The sequence below is a fragment of the Clinocottus analis genome, unplaced genomic scaffold, assembly GCF_023055335.1.
Source record: "Clinocottus analis isolate CAN_PGR_092001 unplaced genomic scaffold, fCliAna1.0.p SCAF_26, whole genome shotgun sequence".
NCBI classification, from domain to species: domain Eukaryota; kingdom Metazoa; phylum Chordata; class Actinopteri; order Perciformes; family Cottidae; genus Clinocottus; species Clinocottus analis.
In genome coordinates this window covers 3,318,724-3,340,312 of record NW_027175998.1, presented here as the reverse complement: position 1 = coordinate 3,340,312, position 21,589 = coordinate 3,318,724, and the positions used below count along the sequence as shown (strand labels likewise).

Sequence of the window (21,589 nt, the reverse complement as noted above, 5' to 3'; positions counted from 1 at the left end):
AATCTTCATCAGCAGTAACATAATAATCCGTCTTTATTTTAAATATCCAACGGATCTGTGATATTATTCCATCCAAATATTCAGCGCGCACGGCTACATTTACATTTTTCCCCTTTATAATGAGATGCGTGGTGATTATCTACCAGAGCCCAGGAGGGTGGGAACATTTCTTTTAAAAAAAGCTGTGTAAATACCCGTGTAATAAGTGTAAATGCGGACGAGAGGTCACTTCTATTTCCCCCCAAAAGCTCTATTTGTTCATTTCCCTCTGAGTTAGAGAGAACCACACAAGTAGTTTTGTATATTTTAGCTCATTAAGTGAAATATTTTGTCGTTTCCATTTCAGCGAATTGTGTTCGAATCGATTAATGCGTTCCTCCCACGCGGGCAGCCGTTGGTTCATTTAAGTTCACGATGGGTGTGGCGTGCAACAATGAAGCGGTCCATGAAGACAAACAGCCAGTCCATCACTGTCACGCCGGAGAGTTGAGAGCAAACGCTGAACACAGAAGACTCGCTCCATGTGTTCAGACGCGAAAAAGACGCCGAGTGAACGAGAACATTGTGATAAACATGGCAGCGGGGTACACACACATCAAACCTCCACTCTGAGGCTGAAGCGCGTGATTGTGGGCGGGGTCTCACAGAGTCCTAATGGGACCGTATAAAAGCCTTTTGGATCTATAACAATGAGAAGCAGACCATTAGCCCCTCCCCCGTGACGAGGTCCACTAAAACAATAGAAAGAAGAGCCCAGATCAGCTCTCTGAGGAGCGCCCTCTCAATGTAATCAGACTCCTAAATGGATACACGCACACACACACACACATACATACACACTCATTTGGAATAATGCATTCTCTTAATCTTCATTATCTTGCTTGAGTGATGGGAGGGGTCAATGCAGGTCATTGATCAGCCGCTGCTGATGCATTCATACACTGAAAAGTTAGTAGAATAGTATTAATAAAGCCATAATGTGTACACACAAAAACACACACACACACACAGCAATAACAACATTACTGGAAGAACACTGTTTCAGGCTCAACTAGCATGCGGATCAATAAGCGTATAGATTGTGTCTGGTATAGCTGAAACTCTATCGTTCAGTTCAGAGCAGTGGCACTTTTCGAGGAGTAGATTTGCGAGCGTCGTGACGTTTGCAGTAAAGATAATCCATGGACCGGTGGACAATTTTTAGACTATTTAGACTGCGCTGTTGGGCTGGAACAATGTGAGCTGGTCCTACTTCTAAAAGAGGAAGAAAAAAAGAGGAAGAAGAGGGGAATTGTTAGACTAATTATATTTATGTAAATGCATGTACGCAGTTAATTAAATCTTGATTCAATATTCATAATTCTTTTTTTCATTGATTTACAATTCTGTAAAATAAATATGTACATCTGAAGATTGTCGTCGTCGTGACCGTTAGCATCACAGAATAATGACCTGAAGAAAACAGAAGCAGGAAGTAGTCCCTTCTCTTTTTCTTTCTTTCTTTTTTGAACAGTCATCACCAAAAAAATACCGTTCTATTATCATTTATTCCTTCCACTCAGTTAAATCAGAGCTCCTTTGCGTTGTTCCTCATCCCACCAGCAGGGGGTGCTAGAGCGCAGCCACAGGAAACACTTCTAACTGCTTCGTGGTGGCTGTGGTGCGTCCCAGAGAGCCGTCAGGCCGCGTCCTCCATGTGGAGTGATTCAGCAGATCTGTCCCTTCGGCTGCTCGCAGACTGTTGTTGTTGTTGTTGTTGTTGTTGTTGTTGTTGTTGTTGTTGACAGAGCGCGTGAAAAAAAACGCAAAAAATATGTGTGAACAGAAATAGAGGCGTGAGATCGTGCCCCTGTCCCTGGTGCTGAAATTTCAAACTCCTGACATTAGCGTCACAGACAGAGGGGAGACCTTGACACCCGTCTGCTGGTGGTGGACACACACACACACACACACACACACACACACAGACACACACACAGGAGGGGAGGGGGGGTGGTTGTGACTCACGTGGAGCGAGTGGTGCGTCCTGTGTTCTCCGCTTGCTCGCAGAAGGACAGCCTGTACCCGACTTCCCTCCGTCTCTCTTCCTCCCCGCACTCTTTTGTAGATGCTCTCCTTTATTCTCTGATGGGTTGAATCAACTTTTAGATCCTCCTCCTCCAACGCCCACCCTCCTTGTTTTTGTGTACCTTGTAAGTGCACAAATTCTCAAAAGAAAATCCACAAAAATGTTGCCTTGAACCAGCAGAAGACGAGGAAGAAACCAGCTGCGGAGGAAGTTGCTTTAAAGGTGCAAATATACGGGATTCAGAACAAAACTCTGCTGATGGGAGTTGAACATGTGGTTTGAAGCCTCTGGATACCTTTTTTTCTTTATAGCCCTCTTAGCCTAAAACTTGCATTCTCCCTCCTGGCCAGCAGGGGGCGACTCCTCCGGTTCCAAATAGACGTCAGATTGTATAGAAGTCTATGAGGAAACGACTCTACTCGTCTCTTGATTTATTCCCTCGGTAAATATCTAAACATGAGTTTATGTCTCAATCTCTAGTTTGAAGTCTTCCTTCATACATCGTGATGTTCATTTAGTACATGATGCATAAAGCGGGGTATGCTTTAGGGCGGGCTTACTGTGATTGACAGGTCGCTGCTGCTACCAGAGACACATACGTACAGCGAATTCCAAACACCAACACTTCCCTTCGCTTGGTATTTCTGATACCACCGACACTGGAGGACGCAGTGTGCAACAACCGCTTTACAGCAACACTCACCTCATTTTTGCAATGTTTTCTCCCCCCCTACCTCACCTCCCCCTCCCCTTCCTCACCCTTTAACCATCCCCTCTCCTCATGTGTCCCTCCTCTCCCTCAGGACAGAGTGCTTTTCTACAGCGGCAGAGTAGCTGTGGCTGTCAGCTGGCTTTTTGGCATGCAGCCTCCCTAAACCCCTGACACACACACACGCACACGCACACACATACACACACACACACACAAAACACTTTCCTGTGACACTAGCTCACATACACATACACACATGCTGGTCACACACACACACACACGACACAATTTGAAGCCACATCTGTTCATATGGAGTAGGGTTTTCATTTACATCTGGACTGGGTCATTCCCAGCGTGTGTGTGTGTGTGTGTGTGTGTGTGTGCGTGTGTGCGTGTGTGGGGACATGTAGGGAGTAAGCTGATGGGGCTGACTCTCATCATTCAGCAACTCTTTTCAGTCATCTTCTCATATTTTGCGTACGTGTGACGGGTTGACTTTCAATGAGCAGGAATTTACCTCTGACCTTTTTATTTTTAATTTTGTGTGTGCGTAAGAACATGGAAATCGAAGGAATTAAAGTGGAGGGACTGAACGGGATCATTTTCGGAGCCAATTCTTGATCTTGGGGATTTTTCTCCTTTTTTTTCTCAACCGAGGAGGACGATTCCTCTGAACCAATAAGAACAGCGGTATCAAAAGTGATTTTTTTTTATGTAACCGAGCAAGTTTCTATTGCTTTTTTCAATCCATACGGTAACAACACAGTTTATCTGTGCGCGTACGCGTGGATCTTCGTGTTCGTTTACGACGTGCGAGTGTTTTTTTTTGAGAGGGAGAAAGAGGTAGAGCGGTGACGTCATGGCCCACGCCGCGGCCCACCTGAAGAAAGCCCGCGAGCTCGAGGCCAACCCCGAGTACAGAGCGCTGCAGAAAGCCCGGGAGAGGAGGAGACGGCACCGAGAGAAAGCCGAGCGAAGGCGCCAGGTAAAAAAAAAAAAAAAAACGCCATTTTTGATTTAAACCGCAACTGGCCTTGTGGGTTTTAAGATTATAGCGTTGATGGTCAGGCATTGTGTGTGGGAGGGGGGGGGGAGTCGTGGGGTCGTGGGGGTTGCACAGATGTGGTCGACCGTCCATGTGTGCTGTCCTCCCCCGATGGTTTAACGTTCAGTGTGAGGGAGATGGACGATGATGGACGATGATGGAGAGGACGACAGATGTGAGAAAAGGCTGAAACTCAGAGGGAGGTCACGTGGAGCGACCTTTTGGGGGGAATATGTTTGAGAGGATGTTAGGTATAAAACACAAGGTCATGGAGAAAAGAAAAGCAGGGGACACGGTGGAGAAATCACAAGCCTGTTACTCAATCACTAGACCTCGCCGGGTGCAGTTTGATGCTCAAAGTCATGGTTGAAAACTGATTTTTGGGGGCAAACTTTCACTCTTAACGTTGTTTTGACTCTTTAACGGAGCGTCGCGTGAAGCGATCCGACGTACAATTTGGACTGACGCCCCGCCGACCGATCAGGGAAGCGATGATCGCCGGTGAACGCGATGTCTAATCTTCTCAAAAACCTTTGCGAGTCGTTGGTAAAAGTCTTTAGAGAGGAGGCGACCTCTGGAGAGATCAAGTGTCTTAAGTTTCAGTGAAAGACGCTGCCATGCACTGCGACCCTGCGTTCAACAAAACCACTTGCCCCCAATCCAATTAACACTGTGTGTGTGTGTGTGTGTGTCTGTGTGTGTCTGTGTGTGTGTGCTTGAATGTCATCATGCAGGCCATGAATTAAATCGCAGTTGCCGATGAGATATTTAGGATACTGAGTCGGACACTGCATAGTTTATAATCCAGTGGCCGGTCAAATCCTCTACAGATACAGAGATTACAGCTGTTTCTCAATCAACCCACTCTCATGCGAGTGTGTGTGTGTATGTGTGTGTCTGTGTGCGTTATCTTGGTAGGAGCGACCAACGAGACGCAGAAAGCAGACATGAAAGTGACGAAATAGCAAAAATACGGATTTACAAAAAAACATATTTGTCTGTGACAAATATGTTTTGTCTGTGAGACTATAAATATGTGATGATTGGGATTATATTGGGATTATAATGTCTTACAAAATCAGACCGGTTTCTGCACGTTTGCACAGCAGACAATTGTTTGACATTCTCCGAATGACGAACAATGTTTTCAGAGGTGCCGTGTAAGGTGATCGGGGTGCTGTGTGTTTCGAGCTGACCCTTCGGCGTTCCTGGAGAGCAACCACACACACACACACACACACACACACACACACACACCATGCGGCCTCCAGCCCCGGCTCCAACCCAGCTGTCGTGCGCCACAACCCTGGGTAGCAGAGGGGTTGCGGTCTCCACTGCCGGAGCGAGGGGTCTTGGGAAGGTAAAAATAGTCGGAGGCCTTAATCGAGGAATCCAAGACTGAGGAGTCTCTTCTGCCGCATGGCAGAGGGTTAAAGAGGAGCGGTCGTAGGGGAACGCACGGAGAAGCGTAATGGGTTGTGAGATTGATTGATGCGGCCGTCCGTCAGGGGGAAGTGGGCCGGGAAGGCTTTTTCTCCTCGAGGACGCAGAGGGAGAAACTAAGAGGACTGGACCGTAAGACACCGGGAGGCGAGGAGCCGAGGGAAGGCCGCAGGTTTTTAAGGTATCGCTGGGGAGTTGTCGGCCGATTCGGATGGTAACAATGGGCAACGCGGCGACATGTCAGGCCTGTGGATCGGATAAAACTTTAAGGACCGCTGAGAGCAACATCGATCTAAAGCGCCGCACTGACGAGGGCGATGATGGTGATGATGGTGATGATGATTCGCTGGTAAGAGGTGGTGAGTCTTCAGTGACATTGGGCGGGGGGTGTTTAACCCGTTTCTAGACCTCTAATCCTCTGTGTTTAAGTCATTGTAGAAACGCCAAATTGAATCCAATACTTGTGTTTATTGTTTGTATTTGTTCAGCAAAGTCTTGGGGACAAAATGTATATCTGCAAAAAAAAAAGCACTTTTAATATCCAGCATGATATGAGCCAGATTCCCCAGAAATGCCTCGTAGAGCGGTCAATAAGACACCTTTTTGTAAAGATTAGGACCTAAACAATCAGAATCTGCAATAAAAAATACTATAAAACAAAACCTTGGCCCGTTAGGAAGGAGTTTCAGTCAAAAAACTATGTCGGTTGGTTGGAAAATGGAGAAATATTACTTATTTTATGCCAAAAGATTGTCTGAATGGGGCATGCTGGGACTTAAAATTGGCGCGGGGGGATTTTCGTGCTTGGTTTCCAAAAGGTTAAGGAAGCATGTAGTATTAATCCCTCTGCTGCTGCTGCTGGTGTGTGTGTGTGTGTGTGTGTGTGTGTGTGTGTGTGTGTGTGTGTGTGTGTGTGTGTGTGTGCGTGTGTTTGACCCTCGATCCTGGCAAAGGGGCGGGGCTTCAGCCCAGACATGTGATGAGGAGTTTGATTGTGCTGCCTGTCAGCAGTTAACACCCATCGTGATTGAGTGACACGTCGGCGTCTTAACGCCACTAAAAAGTGATTAAAACCTTTTCAAGCTCTTTTAAATCCAGACAGCGAGCGATGCGTTGCAACAGCAGAGTTGCAACAGCAGAGTCACGGTGTGCAGCACAATATCGATCCATACACTTTAGTCCAGTATCATCTTTGTAATTGTTCATTATTAGTTGGTATTGATCAAGCAACAGAATAATAATATGTCATATTATATATAATATGTTTTCTTTCTTTATTTGATAGTAATTCAAATTTGGTGTGCATTTTTTATGACATATTTTTGACAAATAATTGCTAAATCTAAAAAAAATCATTCCCACTTCATATGATAACAAACCTATTTAATTTATAACCCTTAGTGTTTCAGCAGTCTTATAGTATTGAATGAAATTTGTTTACTTTCATTTTATAATTTCTATCCATCATTTTTTAACCCTTACTTCAACCGTAACATTTATTTTTTATATTAAATATATTTTAAGGATATTTCTAATAATTGTGTGTTTTTCTTTCGTATCACTCAGATGTGACTAAACTGCCGTTGAGTTCAAACTTAAAGTTATGTTGGTACACACACACACGCACGCACACACACACACGCACACACACACACACACACACACGCACACACACACACACACGCAGCGAAACTGTTTGTGTGTGTGTGTGTGTGTGTGTGTGTTTTGCAGCTGCTTGTGCAGCCTACGTGTGGCAGTTAAATTTAGAATAGCTTACTCAGACAAAGTTATGATACAAGCAGGAAGTCTTGCTTCCATAAATCCCAAAACACTCTCTGAAGATATCGATGTCATTTACAACAAAACTAAATATCTTCTATTAATATTCACTTTCAAATAATGAAATTAAAGTGTTTCTATACATGGATTGGAAATCTTGACACGGTCTGTCTAAATTGTAATGTTTTTTATTTAGTTTGTGTCGGTGTTGAGTTAAAAAAAAAGTTAGTTTTCATATAAGATTACAGTCTGACCTCACTGTGACCTTCATACATCAAACTAAATGAAACTAAAGCATTAAAACTTGTGCGTTCCTGTTCCTCATCGCACCCTGTTGCCTGTGTTGCAGTCTGACAGTAACACCAGCTTCCTGCGGGCCGCCAGAGCGGGAAACATCGACAAGGTCCTCGACTTCCTGAAGAATGGAGTCGACATCAGCACCTGTAACCAGGTAAGGGAACTTTGAGGCCGCTTCTGGTACCTTTTTTCCCCACCGTCGCTCACACTATTGTGCAACAGAACTCATTGGGGAACAATCTCGGGTCAAAAGGTCACGGAGGATTGAGTCTTAAGCCCCTTTGACTTCACCCGTTGAAAACTGTGGAACCAATTTTGTCTCCAAACCTTCTTTTCCCTGTGTTTGAGTCGTCGTAGGAACCCCAAAATGGTTCCAATACTTGTGTTTATTGTATGTATTTGTTCAGCAAAGTCTTGGGGGAAAATGGATATCTGCAAAAAAAATCACTTTTAAAAGATATTTTGATCGTAACTATGAACATCCAGCATGATATGAGCCAGATTCCTCAAAAATGCCTCCTGGAGCGTCAATAAGACACCCTTTAGGAAAAATTAGGACCTAAAGAATCAGAATCTGCAACAAAAATCACAGTAAAACAAAACCTTGGCCTGTTAGGAAGGAGTTTCAGTCCAAAAACTGTGTCCTTCGATTCAGAAATGGAAAAATATGACGTATTTTATGCCAAAAGATTGTCTGAATGGGGCATGCTGGGACTTAAAATTGGCGAGGGAAGATTTTACCACAGTTTCCAAAAGGTTAAGGACTTGTCCGAGTCTTGAAGTTTTTTTCCCATAATTCGGCGGGAAAATAAAGAATTTCACTAAAGTTAGCTTTTTTTACTGTATTGCTAGTAACGTACAAAAATGTAGAAAATGGCGGCAAAAAAAGGAAACAAAGCCATTTCAAAGTCAACGGGAAACACTTCTGCTTTGACTCTAAAAGCTGTCGATACATTTTGAATGAGAAGCTAAATGGTTCCTTCCTTCCGGACGGAGCTAGCTAAAGCCGGCGCCGCCGAGCTGTCAGAACCAGTCAGAACCCAAACCCTCGCTCTGCTGTGTCACGGTCATGCGACCGAGCCCGGTCAGGGCATCCCTAAAAACCTGCCAGGCCGCCGCCCACTCAAGATCATAGCAACCCTGTGCATCTACAATCCCTCAACCCCCTCTTTCCTCTCACCACACCCTCTCTCAGAGTCCACTAGCCTCTGACAGCTGCTCTTGCCCCTCCCTCACCCAGATTCCTCGGAAGAGTGGGGGATTTTAGAGGGTGCAAAATACTTTCCCCCTCGATCCCCGCCCCCCTGTCCATGTCACTGTGATTTACACGGTAGTCACAAGGTATAGCTTAAAGGAGCACGGGGATAGTGCCTACGTGAGTCTCCTCTTGTTTTGTCTCATTGCCATTGGCCCGATATCATGCTCAGCTTAATAGCAACCATTTATACACTGGGCTGTAATTGGTTGTCAGACAGGAAGTGTGCAACTGCCCACCCGTTTGTTGTCATGGGCACCAGGGGTTTTGTTTTGTGTACCGAGAGGGAAGCCTGAATGTTCAGGGCTGTGATTCTACACAGACACACACACACACACACACACACACACTACCTCCCTGCAACAGGAGAGCCCTGCCCTTCATGGTATCTGTCAGATGATCACATTCAAGCCCTTTTCAAGTGGCCAAAAATGCGAGTGACATTTTTATATTTATCCCAGTGATGCTCTCACTTTGTGCGTCTGTGTGTGTGTGTGTGTGTCTGTGTGTGTGTGTGTGAGTGTTTCAGAGAGAGAGAGAGAGAGACCAATACACTGTGATACAGTAGACTTAAATGTACGGGGGGGATAAATACCACTCGGCTCATTTAACCGTCGCTCAATTTCCTCGATTAACTTGTCACTGGGCTCTCACTTAATCGGCGTTAAATTCCGAAATTAAAGGCAGACACACTCCCCGAAACAAGTTCCCTTGTTTCACACCAATGTAAACGACTGTGTGTTTCTTACGACACATGCACGAGCTCAGGCCGTGCACGGCTTCTTTCAAGACCAGTCCTTGTATTCCTCATGCCGCCATGTTTGACAGTTTGTTCGAACCCTTTTTGTGTGTCTGTGTTGCGTTCATGCCGATGGCGGCAGGTGCCCCCCCGCCCCACTCCCACCTGATTTGATGCCATTTGAACCTCAATGGTATTTCAAGGAGATATCAATTCCCACAACCACCAGAGTGATCGTAGGACGCCCAGTTGATGAGTCAAAAGTCTCACGTTACCGGCGATTAGCAGCAACATCTCTCTTAAGGAAAACGAGTGGATCAAAAATCACGGCAGTGGAAAAGCACTTCACGCAATTACAGAGCCATTATCTGTGATAGCTCTGTCGGCGTTGCAGAGGATGGAGTCGGAGCGCCCGACGGGAGCGCCGGCAGACATGAAATGATATCAATCTAAGACGTAACTGGAAGTAACAATCAACTAATCTGCGGTGACTTTAAATGAAGGTCTGCTGAGTACAAATTGGAGTTTTGTCAGTCAGCTGTTTCAACGTATCACCGCAGTGGTACCACTCAATTATAAAAGGATATTGAATCAATAGTTTGCGATATCTGAGCTGTTTGGTAGTGCATGTATGAAGTGGTGTCCAGATGTCCAGCGGGCAAAAAAGGAACACAAATAAATTTTCTATGCAGATGATATTTTTCGACCCCGAAACTACATTAACACAGATTGTTTTCTCTTTGATCGGTTCCTTTTTACTTATATGAGGAGATACAATTCGAAATCCGAAGCTAGTTCTTGATCTGAATGAGGTCCCCAGAGTATTTGTAATAACTGGCATTTTAACTAGTTTCCATCTGGATTGTTTTTTTGGTCGTCTTGATCATCACAGTATTAGACACTATTAAACGTACTCCCTCCTACACCATGACATTTAAAATATTCTCCTTCACCAGTCAAAATTGGGTCTGTCTTTGATAGTAGAGATATAAACCTTTCAGATAATGGAAGTGCCCAGATCAATCATCAATACAGATCCAGATCAATACACGCGCTCCCTCTAGCTTTCACTCGTCTCCTTGATGGATTTAACAGCCATACAGGCGGCCGTAGAGGAGGAGGTCTGGGATCCTCTCACTCACTCAGTTATCTACGTTAAATGTATCAGAGACCTGAGCTCTTGGGTAGAAGGAGTTGTTCTCAATGCAAGCTTGACATACTCAGACAGGAAGAGCTTTACCTTATGGGATATAGGTTTACTGTGGCTTTTGAATAGCTGGTGTCTAAATATAACATATCCATCAATAAGCTCACATGGGGTGTGGGAGCCTGAAGGAAAGCGGTACCGTCATGGGACTCCATAGACACGCACACGCTCCTCATTTCATTTAGAATAATGAGTAGGAATTACTGGACTCCACCAAAAAATGGCCAGGTTGGAGCTTTGGAAGGATGAAAGCTGGTGGAAACACTGGTTGCTATATGAATGCAAAATGGTACACAGCTATTGCCAGACATATATAATATATATATATATATATATATATATATATATATATATATATATATATATATATGTATAACAGCATGAAAAGGGTCTATAGAGGGTTCGGCTGTAAATTATGCAAATTGGGGTCTCTTAGGAAAGGAGAGATGTTTGACGTTTAATCATGAAACATATCCCCCACCCCAAAATGCAGAGCAGCAGAAGTAATGTCACCCAGAAATCTTGAGTGCTGCGATGTGTCCGATGCTAACTGAAGAGTCGGATCCTGCAGAGCAGCAGCAGCAGCGGGGTGACGAGGCCAAGGGCCGGAGCCTGGCGCCGAGGGCCGAGGGCCGAGGGCCGAGGGCCGAGGGCGAAGGGCCGTCCAAGTTAGTGAAAGGGAAGCAGAGAAAGAGATACTCTTCTTGAGAGTGAGCGTATTAAGATAAATAAAACACCTTCTTGAGAGATAGCTGAAGTTCACGCTTTTTTTTCTTCCCACCTTTTTTTGTTCCTGCCTTTTTTTGTTCCCGCCTTTTTTTGTTCCCGCCTTTTTTTGTACCCGCCTTTTTTCCTCCCCCGCCTCTTTTTCTTCCCGCCTTTTTTTCCCCGGGCCTTTGTGAGCACACAAAACGTCCCATTGTGGCGTGCGAGTTCTCATCCCATACCGTTTAGTTTTCCATGGCCCTCACAATGAAAGACTTCCTCCTCTAATCTATTCAAATGCTAATCCTCGATGAGTGATATTACTCTTTTAATCTGCACGCATTTACATTATTCTCTCCCTCCCCACATTCATCCCCTTTGACATTGTGGCCTATAAAACAACACCAAATGTACGTGAGCATTTATTACCACGTGTGATTATAACTGAGGTCATAGGTCAAAGGGACGTGAACGTTAATCTGAGTTGGATGGGGCTCAGCGGCGTCCCTCCTGCCAGGAAGCGCCGCAAACTGCCAGGGATCACCGCGGCGTCGGGCTGGACGTCCATTAGCTAAATGAAGCTTTCGCCTGCAGCTCAACGGGGTAGGAGATTTGGACCAGCTCGTTGTTGGTTTTGCTCGTCTCTTCCTGGAGCGCGTAACGGCGGAGACGTGATTGAGGCTCGAGGATAAGATGTCATGCTTGAGAGTCCAGCATGTCGGGAGTGAAAGCTGAAACGCAGCTTTTTTCTCTCGCAATGTTCAAACCTGCAGCAAAGAGCTTCTAGTCTCACGTTGAGAGGTAGTTTCATCCCTCACCCGTTGATTTACGATCCTCTGGAGCGAGGGCATTAGAAGCGTTGGCATTGTGACCTCACAAACCCCATGAATGTTTCTCCATGGGAGAGAACGGAGAGAGCATCTCCAGCTCGGTGCGACCACGCCTTTCTCAAGCAGATATGTCAACAATTTACGGGTTAAAGAAGTTCAAATGTGAGGATAACAATGATATTCTAATTTGAGGATTTGCTGTCTCTGCCTCTGTTTTATGCTGTCATATAAATTACAAGAGCAATTGTAAATTGTGACTTAATGATACACTTAATTTTTGGAAAAACAAACTGAAAACGGATGGATTGATAATACAAATTGGCTGTAATTGTGTCTGTATCTGTGTACAAATATATATATATATATATATATATATATATATATATATATATATATATATATGTATGTATATATATACATATATATGTATATATAGGAAATGTATACACATAAATATATATATATATATATATATTTATACATTTCTTGCGGTATAATATATATATATATATATATATATATATATATATATATATATATATATATATATATATATATGTATTTTTTTTTTTTTTTGCTCTATGATTTCATTTAAAACTTTCTTGTTCATTTTGCACTAAAGTTATTAATTGAATGAGAAATGTAACCAACACAGACAGGAGTAACAAAATAAATGTAATACATTTAAGCATAATAATATTTATTATTTATTTTTATTAAATTACCAGAAAACATGCTGTTTATGTTATGTCTTCAACTTTCTGCATTAAGGCATGTGTGACGGCGCTCTCCTGCTTACCCTTTCAAAGACCCACTTGACCATACTTTGGCCTCTGAAGAATGCCCACTCTTTTTGAAAGGTTGACATTTTGAGCAGCTTCTAAATGTGATCCGTGTCTGTGTGTATGTGTGTTGTGTTGTACATCGCCTCTGTGACTGTGCAGAAACACGACACCCCTTTTGGCTGTTTGGCATTTGGCAACTGAGAGTAGGGGGGGAGCCAGAGGGGAGGGGGGAGGGGTGAGGGAGGAAGGGGGTGTGTGTTAACTTATTTGTGTGCGTGCATGCGTGTTGCACGTGCACGCGGGAGGGAAGGAGGCAATGATAGAGGTGTAAGCAACATAACGGCTCCTCGTCTACATCAGTGCCAGCAGAGCGTTCAGAGCCAGGAGGCACACGCCGTCTCTGTAACCCATCTGATAGAGTCCGCTAGGGGGGGAGGCGACGCCAGACTGACCCGGGAGCTTGGATCTAAACCCAGGAGAGTGGGGTTGGGAGGAGGAGGGCGTGAGGTGATAGGGGACGGAGGAAGAGGGATGGTTGGAGCTCCATCACTTCTAAATCCAGCTCAAAGCGCCATTTTTAAAAGGTGATCGGAAAAGAAGCAAAGAAAGACTTTGGAAGTGAGCTGACGCGAAAGAAAAGAAGACGGAAAGACAGCAGGAAACCTGAACTAAGATAGAAGATTTTAGAGCGGCGGGATGGACGAAGACGAGGATGAGGTGAATCCTCCTTCTGTGTGTGTGTGTGTGTTCATACGTGTCCGTCTCAGAGAAAATGTGTTTCTGCATGCGTCTGCGTCGGTCCTGAAGGATCGGAGAGGCCTTTTATTGCACATTTTCTCGACTGATCCTACCTATAGAGTACTGCTCTCTTGTCCATGCTTCCTTGGGAAAAACACCTGTCTGCCCAAGTGGCTACCGCAGGCTGGTCCGTCTGGGTGTGAATGTTTAATTCAGGACCTGATGGGCAGGTGGCGCCCTGCGTGGTAGCCTCTGCTGTGCGAAGGATGAAATGTTCTATGAAAAGAACTTTAAGGTGGCCGGAAAAGTTAAGTCCATTTATCATTTTAAGTGGCTGGACGGTGACTCTTTTCAAAGCATTTTTAGAAAAAGCATCTTTTCTCTTGTTTTCCTGCAAATCACGGCCCTTTTCTCAACATGGAGTATTTATCGACATGTTGCTTTTTCGGGTGCATATTTCCCACACAATCCTTGTGTTGTTCCCACTGCATGTAAATTGTTCCTGATGTGATGTGACTACACGGTGCCATCTGTTAAACGCAGTGGTATTCCACACCTTCCGAGACTTCCACAGCTTTACGCCACGGCGGGCTCCTCAGACGTGTGCCACTTGAGGCCTCGTTTGGTTCCTGGAAAAAGCCTGACTCTGGCGTTGCCCTCCTTGCTTTCTTCTCCACCAGAACGGCCTGAACGCGCTGCATCTGGCGGCGAAGGAGGGACACATGGACTTAGTGGAGGAGCTGTTGGAGCGAGGAGCGCCCGTCAACTCTCCCACCAAGGTATGGGGGGGGAGGAATGTGGGCAAACACATGAAAAGAAAGAAAGGAGGACGGGATGATAGTGATAGCTGGGTGTCAGATGGAGGAGATAGGGATTGATGGACGGGAGGCAGTGTGCGTGAATGTACGTAATATAAGGCGGCGCCAGTTCTACATAAATCAACGCCTCTCTCTCGAGCCGTGAAACTTGATTCTCGAGGGGCGGCGGTGGGCCTGAGGGGGGATTTAAAGAAGGGGTGAAGTTACGTCGCATTTTTAATGTACGCATTTCGACTCAGTTTCGTCAAAGTCACCGCGCGTCCTCTTGAGTTGGACGTTGCGCCTTTACTGGGGAAGGACGCGGCGGGATGACAGCGAGTGTGAGTGTTAAGCTGCTCGGCGGATGTCTAATGCGTCCGGATTAACAACGAGCAACAGTAAAAGAATCTTGACGCCCCGCTTTCTGCCCGTGTCCTTGGATTGACATGAATGTGGCCTTCGGTTTTAAGTCTTCAAAATACAAACGGATGCATTCTCTATTAGCGAATGTGTATTAGATGCTTGAGCAGCTCCCAGGCCTTTAAACCCACACGGGATGCTCAATCACCCTGCTCTCTCTCTTTCTCTCCCTATCTCTCTCCAGAAAGGAAACACCGCCCTCCACATCGCCGCATTGGCCGGACAAAAAGAAGTAGTCCAACTACTGGTGAAGAGAGGAGGCGACGTCAACTCTCAGTCACAGGTGAGAAGCGTCGCTTACGCAAAAATGGGCATCGCACCAACCGAACCCCCGCAGCATACGATGGTGCGTTATACCATGGTGCGAGTACGGTCTTTGGGTGTGTTTTTTTCCCCCACAGAATGGCTTCACGCCGCTCTACATGGCCGCCCAGGAGAATCACCTGGAGGTGGTGCGATACATGTTGGAAAATGACGGGAACCAGAGCATTGCAACGGAGGTACGGACGTCCATGTTTTTCCTTTGTCTGTCCTACGCTTTTTCTCTAAATTGATTGTACTCTAAATGTTTGTCGTACTCCGCTTGCCCCAGGACGGCTTCACCCCGCTGGCCATCGCCCTCCAGCAGGGCCACAACTCGGTGGTGTCGCTGCTGCTGGAGCACGACACCAAGGGGAAAGTCCGCCTGCCGGCGCTGCACATCGCCGCCCGCAAAGACGACACCAAGTCGGCGGCGCTGCTGCTCCAGAACGACCACAACGCCGACGTCCAGTCGAAGGTGAGGGGGGGAGCTCGCGGAGGGGGAGGGGTTTGGGAGAAGTGGTAGAGGCGGAGTCCCACGATGGGATGGACGGGGGGGAGAGAGTGCAATTACAACACACGGAGGGGGGAGGGGGGGGGGGGGGGAAACAGGAAGTGTGTGATGACGCATCGGGCTTGAGTGTGTGTTTTTTCTCGTCGTTTGATTCATTTGATCGATTACAATTTGTTCTGCCTGTCGTTTAGAAACGCGCCAGCGCCTCTCTCAGAGGTCTTTGTCGTTTGCCTCCACGTCTTCTTTCTTTTCCGTCTGTGTGACCTTATGAACTCGCCCTGCGTTGGATGTGATTCTTGTGATTAACTCCTTTCCCTAACAACCCTACATCCTCCTCTCCACCTCCCTGCCCCCCCCTCCCCCCTCCCCCTCTCTCTCTCTCTCTATGCGTCCGAACCAGATGATGGTCAATAGAACCACGGAGGTATACAGACTCTATCACCTTCTTCATATTTAATTCCCTCCTTTTGTTACGTTTCCCGACCATCTTTCAGCTCCTTTGTCCTGATCGTTCCCTCGTTTAACTCCCCCCCCCCTCCCCTCTCCTCACCTGCATGACACAATTATGTCCCATTTTTAATACGAATGCATGACGATGCTGTACACACACACACTCCTGCATGGCTGACAGCGAAAGACATCGTGTTGCTCTAACAGATCCTCAGAAAATGTTAGTTTACTGCATTTAAATGATCTTATCTCTGAATCTTATGTTTTTAAAATGTATGAGCGTTAGAGACCAGAAGGATCACGTTTCACTTTTTTCATTCACTGCTTTTTCTGTGCATAACCTGCAGCATGTGAACCTGGCAGCACATTGTTTTTCCTCTCTGAAACACGTTGTTGATCTTTAAGTTAACTCTGTTTCTTAATTAAATTGCACCGTGTCTATCAGACTGGGAAGGTAAGGAGTGAACCCACTTAACTGTGTATTTAGATATTTAGTTTCTATATATGGCTCATCTATATATGTCCATTTGTCCGTCCAAGCAGATACACGTAGCGTGCAGTTGCTTTGTGTATTTTTTCTTTTTGGTATTTCAAAAATCAAAAGAGCTTTGTTTTTATTTCGCCACTTGTTTTGGGTGTTTTTCATAGCGAGCACGGCAGGATTGCAGTTGTGTTGTTGCATGCGTGCATGCATTATGCATGGCCTGTGCTATTTTGGGGCGATATGCTAATTATTTTATGCTCCTTTTTATACCAAATGTGTGTCGTTTCCTTTTTTTTTTCCCGGCATGAGGCCTCAGTAGCGGCAGGTTTTCTTTCTGGTAAAACCGCCACAGAAAAAAACTTCCGATCTGTCTTTCTTGCGTTCTTTTCTTCGTTCTGTCTTTTCATGTCATTCCATCTTACGTTGCTCTTCTTTTGCAACTCGTACTTTTTTTTTTCCTCACCTGCTGAAAAAAAAACAACCTATCTTGCATTTTCTTCCTTTTTGTTGTTGTCCTGTTTCCCTCTCTCTCTCTCTCTCTCTCTCTCTCTCTCTCTCTCTCTCTCTCTCTCTCTCTCTCTCTCCCTCCATCTCTCTTTGTCCGCCTCAATCAGAGCGGCTTCACCCCTCTGCACATCGCGGCTCACTACGGCAACGTGAACGTCTCCACCCTGCTGCTGAACAGAGGAGCCGCTGTGGACTTCATGGCCAGGGTATCGCCCTCCATTTGAACAAATCCAGACATTTCCCCCGCTGCTGTCTATTAAAGACTTAACGTTCGTGTTTCCACCTGAAGGCGTGCAGAGAACAGTGTTCAACATGTCGTCACCTTCCTAAAATAATGGCCCGAGTCATTTTTTTCAGGTTTTTCAGAAAACACCAAAAAACTTGACTAAATGTAAGAGTGGTGCACAACAGGTATACTGTAATACCGGTTACATTATGTTATGTTGACTAATGTTATGTTCCAGTGAGATTTTCATTGACCAAAATGCGAGCAAAAATGCTAACTAATTTGCTAGCTTAAATGCTAGGCTTAAAACGCCATCTTGAAAAGCTTGTAGATTGGCCTAAGTCACATTGTCTACTGACTTAGGCAAAATAAAAGGGCCTAAGTCACACTCTTGACATAGACCTTATACTATGAGGGGTAGAATCACATAATCTGTTCAACTGAGGATGTAGACGATTTTACCAGAGGTGGCCAGTATCACAAGGAGATGATTTAGGAAGGTGACGATATTGAACTTTCCCTTTTAATCGCAGCCTTTATTGGCAGAATTTCTACCTTTCTAGCCTGTCGAATTCTTGAGCTTGGTTCATGAAGTTAGCTTCAGAAGCAAAGAAACAATTATTCAGACGGAGTAAGACTTTCTCTGTGATGTGGGACTGCAATGGGATTTAAATATTCTTGCTGTGCATGAGTATAAATATTTGTGGTATCGTTTCGTTCTCGTAACGTTCCTTTTTTTCGCCCCGTCAGAATGGGATAACGCCGCTCCATGTGGCCTCCAAGAGAGGCAACGCCAACATGGTGGCCCTGCTCTTGGACCGAGGGGGCCAGATAGATGCTAAAACCAGGGTGAGACTCTTATTTACAGCCAGGACTTGAGCTCTTATAACCTCCAGCTAATGACTGCTTAAAGCGACAGCTCACCCTAAATCAGACATACATGTTTCCCCTCATACCTGGAATATTTATCAGTCTAGATTACGGTGTGAATTGCCTGTGGTTGATGAAATAAACTGCTCACAACTGTTCACAATTTTTTGAGGTAACCAGTAGGGGTGGGGGAAAAAATCGATACAGCGATATTTTGCGTGGCGATAATGTATCGATACACGGAAGCCGAGTATCGATCTTTTATCTTATCAATTCTAAACTTTTTGGTCCTGGAATAATAAAATCAATTCATTTGTTGTTGAGAAAGTTTTCCTTTCGATACAATTTGCGGTTGAAAAAAAAGGTAATACATCGCAATACTCAACGTATCACAGTATCGTGATAATATCGTGTCGTGGGACCTCTGGTGATTCTCACCCCTCGTAACCGGGTCGTGATTTCTGTATTTTCGGCCTCAAGCCGACTGCCAGATAGTCCCGTTACATATCTTTATACCAGATGCCTCCAAAACCGACAACTCACACCAAATTATCTACGTCGATAAATAGATCTACAGATAAGAGCGAAGATATGTATAGTTGTGATTACAGGGTGAACTGTCTCTTTAATATAATCCACCAACCGTTTTGTCAATTGTTTTTTTTTCTTCCTTTCTTTAGTCAAAACAGACACCTTTTATTAATTTTGACCCTTTGTGTATAATAACGCGCGTGTGATTGTCCTGCAGGACGGGCTGACCCCCCTGCACTGTGCAGCCAGAAGCGGCCACGACCCAGCACTGGAGATCCTGCTGGAGAGAGGAGCTCCCATCTTAGCCAGAACCAAGGTAGCGTAATATGCACATTGCTGGATCAGCGCGCCCCACAATTATTCCTTCCTCACTGTCACATATTTTTCCCGCGCTTTCGCCTCCTCTTGCTTCCCGCCTCTGCCTCCGTCGCTGGCCGTCCCGACACAGAACGGACTGTCGCCGCTGCACATGTCGGCCCAGGGAGACCACGTGGAGTGCGTGAAGCTCCTGCTGCAGCACAAGGCCCCGGTGGATGACGTCACGCTGGACTACCTCACGGCGCTGCACGTCGCGGCACACTGCGGCCACTACCGGGTCACCAAGCTCCTGCTGGACAAGAAGGCCAATCCCAACATCAGAGCTCTGGTAGGAGGGGTTAACATGCACACTCGCAGCGAGACGACGATTCCCAAAATACCCATCACATCAAATTAAACAAAGGAAAATGGCGCCGTTCTCCTTCGTAGGCCACAAGGCCCAACAGTGAAAAAGAAGTCTGACGGTCGTATTGTGAATTTAGTGATGACTTATTGACAAATATTTTATTAATTCTTCGTGACTTATTATGTAAAATGCTCCTGACAAGCGCCAAAAGACTTGTGAAAATCCAATAAAGGGGGCGATAATACACCAAAACTCCATTTCCTCCTCTGTAAATGCAGTAATTTGATCAGTTTCTCTTCCGCTCTCTCTGCCAGAACGGTTTCACTCCTCTCCACATCGCTTGCAAGAAGAACAGGGTGAAGGTGATGGAGCTGTTGGTCAAATATGGAGCCTCCATTCAGGCCATTACCGAGGTGAGACGCTCAGACCCAACACCTGCAGATACAGAACACTTGAACTGTGTGGAACGTTGCATTTCATCCTCATCTCTCTCTCTCTCTCTCACTCTCTCTCTCTCTCTCTCTCTCTCTCTTTCTCTCTCCAGTCTGGCCTGACGCCCATCCACGTAGCCGCCTTCATGGGCCACCTCAACATCGTTTTGCTTCTGCTGCAGAATGGAGCGTCACCCGACGTCCGTAACATCGTGAGTACACCGACTAGGGGTGGGAATCACCAGAGGTCCCACGATACGATATTATCACAATACTGCGATACATCGAGTATTGCGATGTATTACCTTTTTTTCAACCGCACATTGTCCCCAAAGGAAAACTTTGTCAACGAAAAATAAATTGATTTTATTATTCCGGGACCAAAAAGTTTAAAATTGATAAGATAAAAGATTGATACTCTGCTTCCGTGTATTGATACATTATCGCCACGCAAAATATCACGATACCATGCTGTATCGATTTTTCCCCCCTAATACCAACAGATGGTTTGTTCAGCTCTCTTGCAGTCAGTAGTCATAATTATGGCATGAAGTCAGCAGCATTATTATCAGTATTTCCAGCATCTCGACGCTCACAAATGTCCTGTTCTTTGCGTGCCAGCGGGGTGAGACAGCTCTCCACATGGCAGCGCGAGCGGGTCAGATGGAAGTGGTCCGCTGTCTGCTGAGGAACGGAGCGTTGGTGGACGCCATCGCCAGGGTGAGTTCACCGCTCTCGCCTTCTGTTTATCGCAAACAAGCCACGTTTCATCCGACCGCCACCCACGGCGAGTCGCGTCCGCCCGCCTTCGGCTCTGCCTGCTGTCTTTTCTGAACACGGCTTTGCCGTCTCGACCGCAGGAGGACCAGACGCCCCTCCACATATCGTCCCGTTTGGGGAAAACCGATATTGTCCAGCTGCTGCTGCAGCACATGGCTCACCCGGACGCCGCCACCACCAACGGCTACACTCCCCTCCACATCTCGGCCCGGGAGGGCCAGATGGAGACCGCCGCCGTGCTGCTGGAGGCCGGAGCCTCACACTCGCTGGCCACGAAGGTGGACACACACACACACACACACACACACAAACACAAAACGTGCAACAGATTCAAGATTCTTAAACAGACTCACAAACATTAAACAGTTTAAAACCAACCTCTCCTCCTTTTTTTTCTCCTCCACAGAAAGGATTCACTCCATTACATGTAGCAGCCAAGTATGGAAGCCTGGATGTAGCAAAACTCCTCCTTCAACGCAAAGCTCTCCCCGACGATGCCGGCAAGGTGAACAGAAAACCGGGGTTATATCTACACACATTGTTTGAATAGAGACAAAGTGTGAGGTCAATCCAGGGCGGTTGTGTCTCTGAAATACACTGCATATAGAGTAGGATATAAATGGATGACAAAATCAAACAAAATCATGAAGTTTTCAGTCACTGACTCAAAGCCCCACCTTCCTACAGAATGGCCTGACTCCGCTGCATGTGGCAGCTCATTACGACAACCAAGAAGTCGCTCTGCTGCTGCTGGATAAAGGGGCATCGCCTCATGCCACTGCAAAGGTTAGCACGCCACGCACTCAAGCACTGCATCCTACTTTCAGTCTGAACCCTGTTTCCTCAGCTTACCGCAAGACCTTGTCGGGATTTTGCATTTGCAAGTTGCGATACGGAGAGCGGACGCCAAAACCTGATTCATTCTTGCTCTCTCCTTGTTTCTAGCTGCATCTGTTGATTTTTAAACCCATCCGGAGTCACCTTTTGTCCCTGAACCTAACTTGTTCACCCC

At 45.8% G+C, this 21,589-nt stretch overlaps 2 protein-coding genes across 8 annotated transcripts in view; one reads left to right on the top strand and one right to left on the bottom strand.

The window, feature by feature from the left end:
• camk2d2 (calcium/calmodulin-dependent protein kinase (CaM kinase) II delta 2) overlaps window positions 1–21,589 on the bottom strand; it is a 209,253-nt gene that overhangs the window by 84,464 nt on the left and 103,200 nt on the right. The window lies entirely within an intron of this gene.
• Window positions 1–21,589, top strand: part of ank2a (ankyrin 2a, neuronal) — an 82,447-nt gene that overhangs the window by 11,509 nt on the left and 49,349 nt on the right. For all 7 annotated transcript variants that reach the window (XM_068591830.1, XM_068591827.1, XM_068591829.1 and 4 more), the window contains exons 2-17: window positions 7,397–7,498; window positions 14,284–14,382; window positions 15,005–15,103; window positions 15,222–15,320; window positions 15,413–15,598; window positions 16,035–16,058; window positions 17,183–17,281; window positions 18,052–18,150; window positions 18,920–19,018; window positions 19,151–19,348; window positions 19,681–19,779; window positions 19,911–20,009; window positions 20,419–20,517; window positions 20,658–20,855; window positions 20,984–21,082; window positions 21,265–21,363. In XM_068591830.1, the coding sequence (XP_068447931.1) occupies window positions 7,397–7,498; window positions 14,284–14,382; window positions 15,005–15,103; window positions 15,222–15,320; window positions 15,413–15,598; window positions 16,035–16,058; window positions 17,183–17,281; window positions 18,052–18,150; window positions 18,920–19,018; window positions 19,151–19,348; window positions 19,681–19,779; window positions 19,911–20,009; window positions 20,419–20,517; window positions 20,658–20,855; window positions 20,984–21,082; window positions 21,265–21,363 (1,797 nt within the window). The remainder of the gene's footprint in view (window positions 1–7,396; window positions 7,499–14,283; window positions 14,383–15,004; window positions 15,104–15,221; window positions 15,321–15,412; window positions 15,599–16,034; window positions 16,059–17,182; window positions 17,282–18,051; window positions 18,151–18,919; window positions 19,019–19,150; window positions 19,349–19,680; window positions 19,780–19,910; window positions 20,010–20,418; window positions 20,518–20,657; window positions 20,856–20,983; window positions 21,083–21,264; window positions 21,364–21,589) is intronic.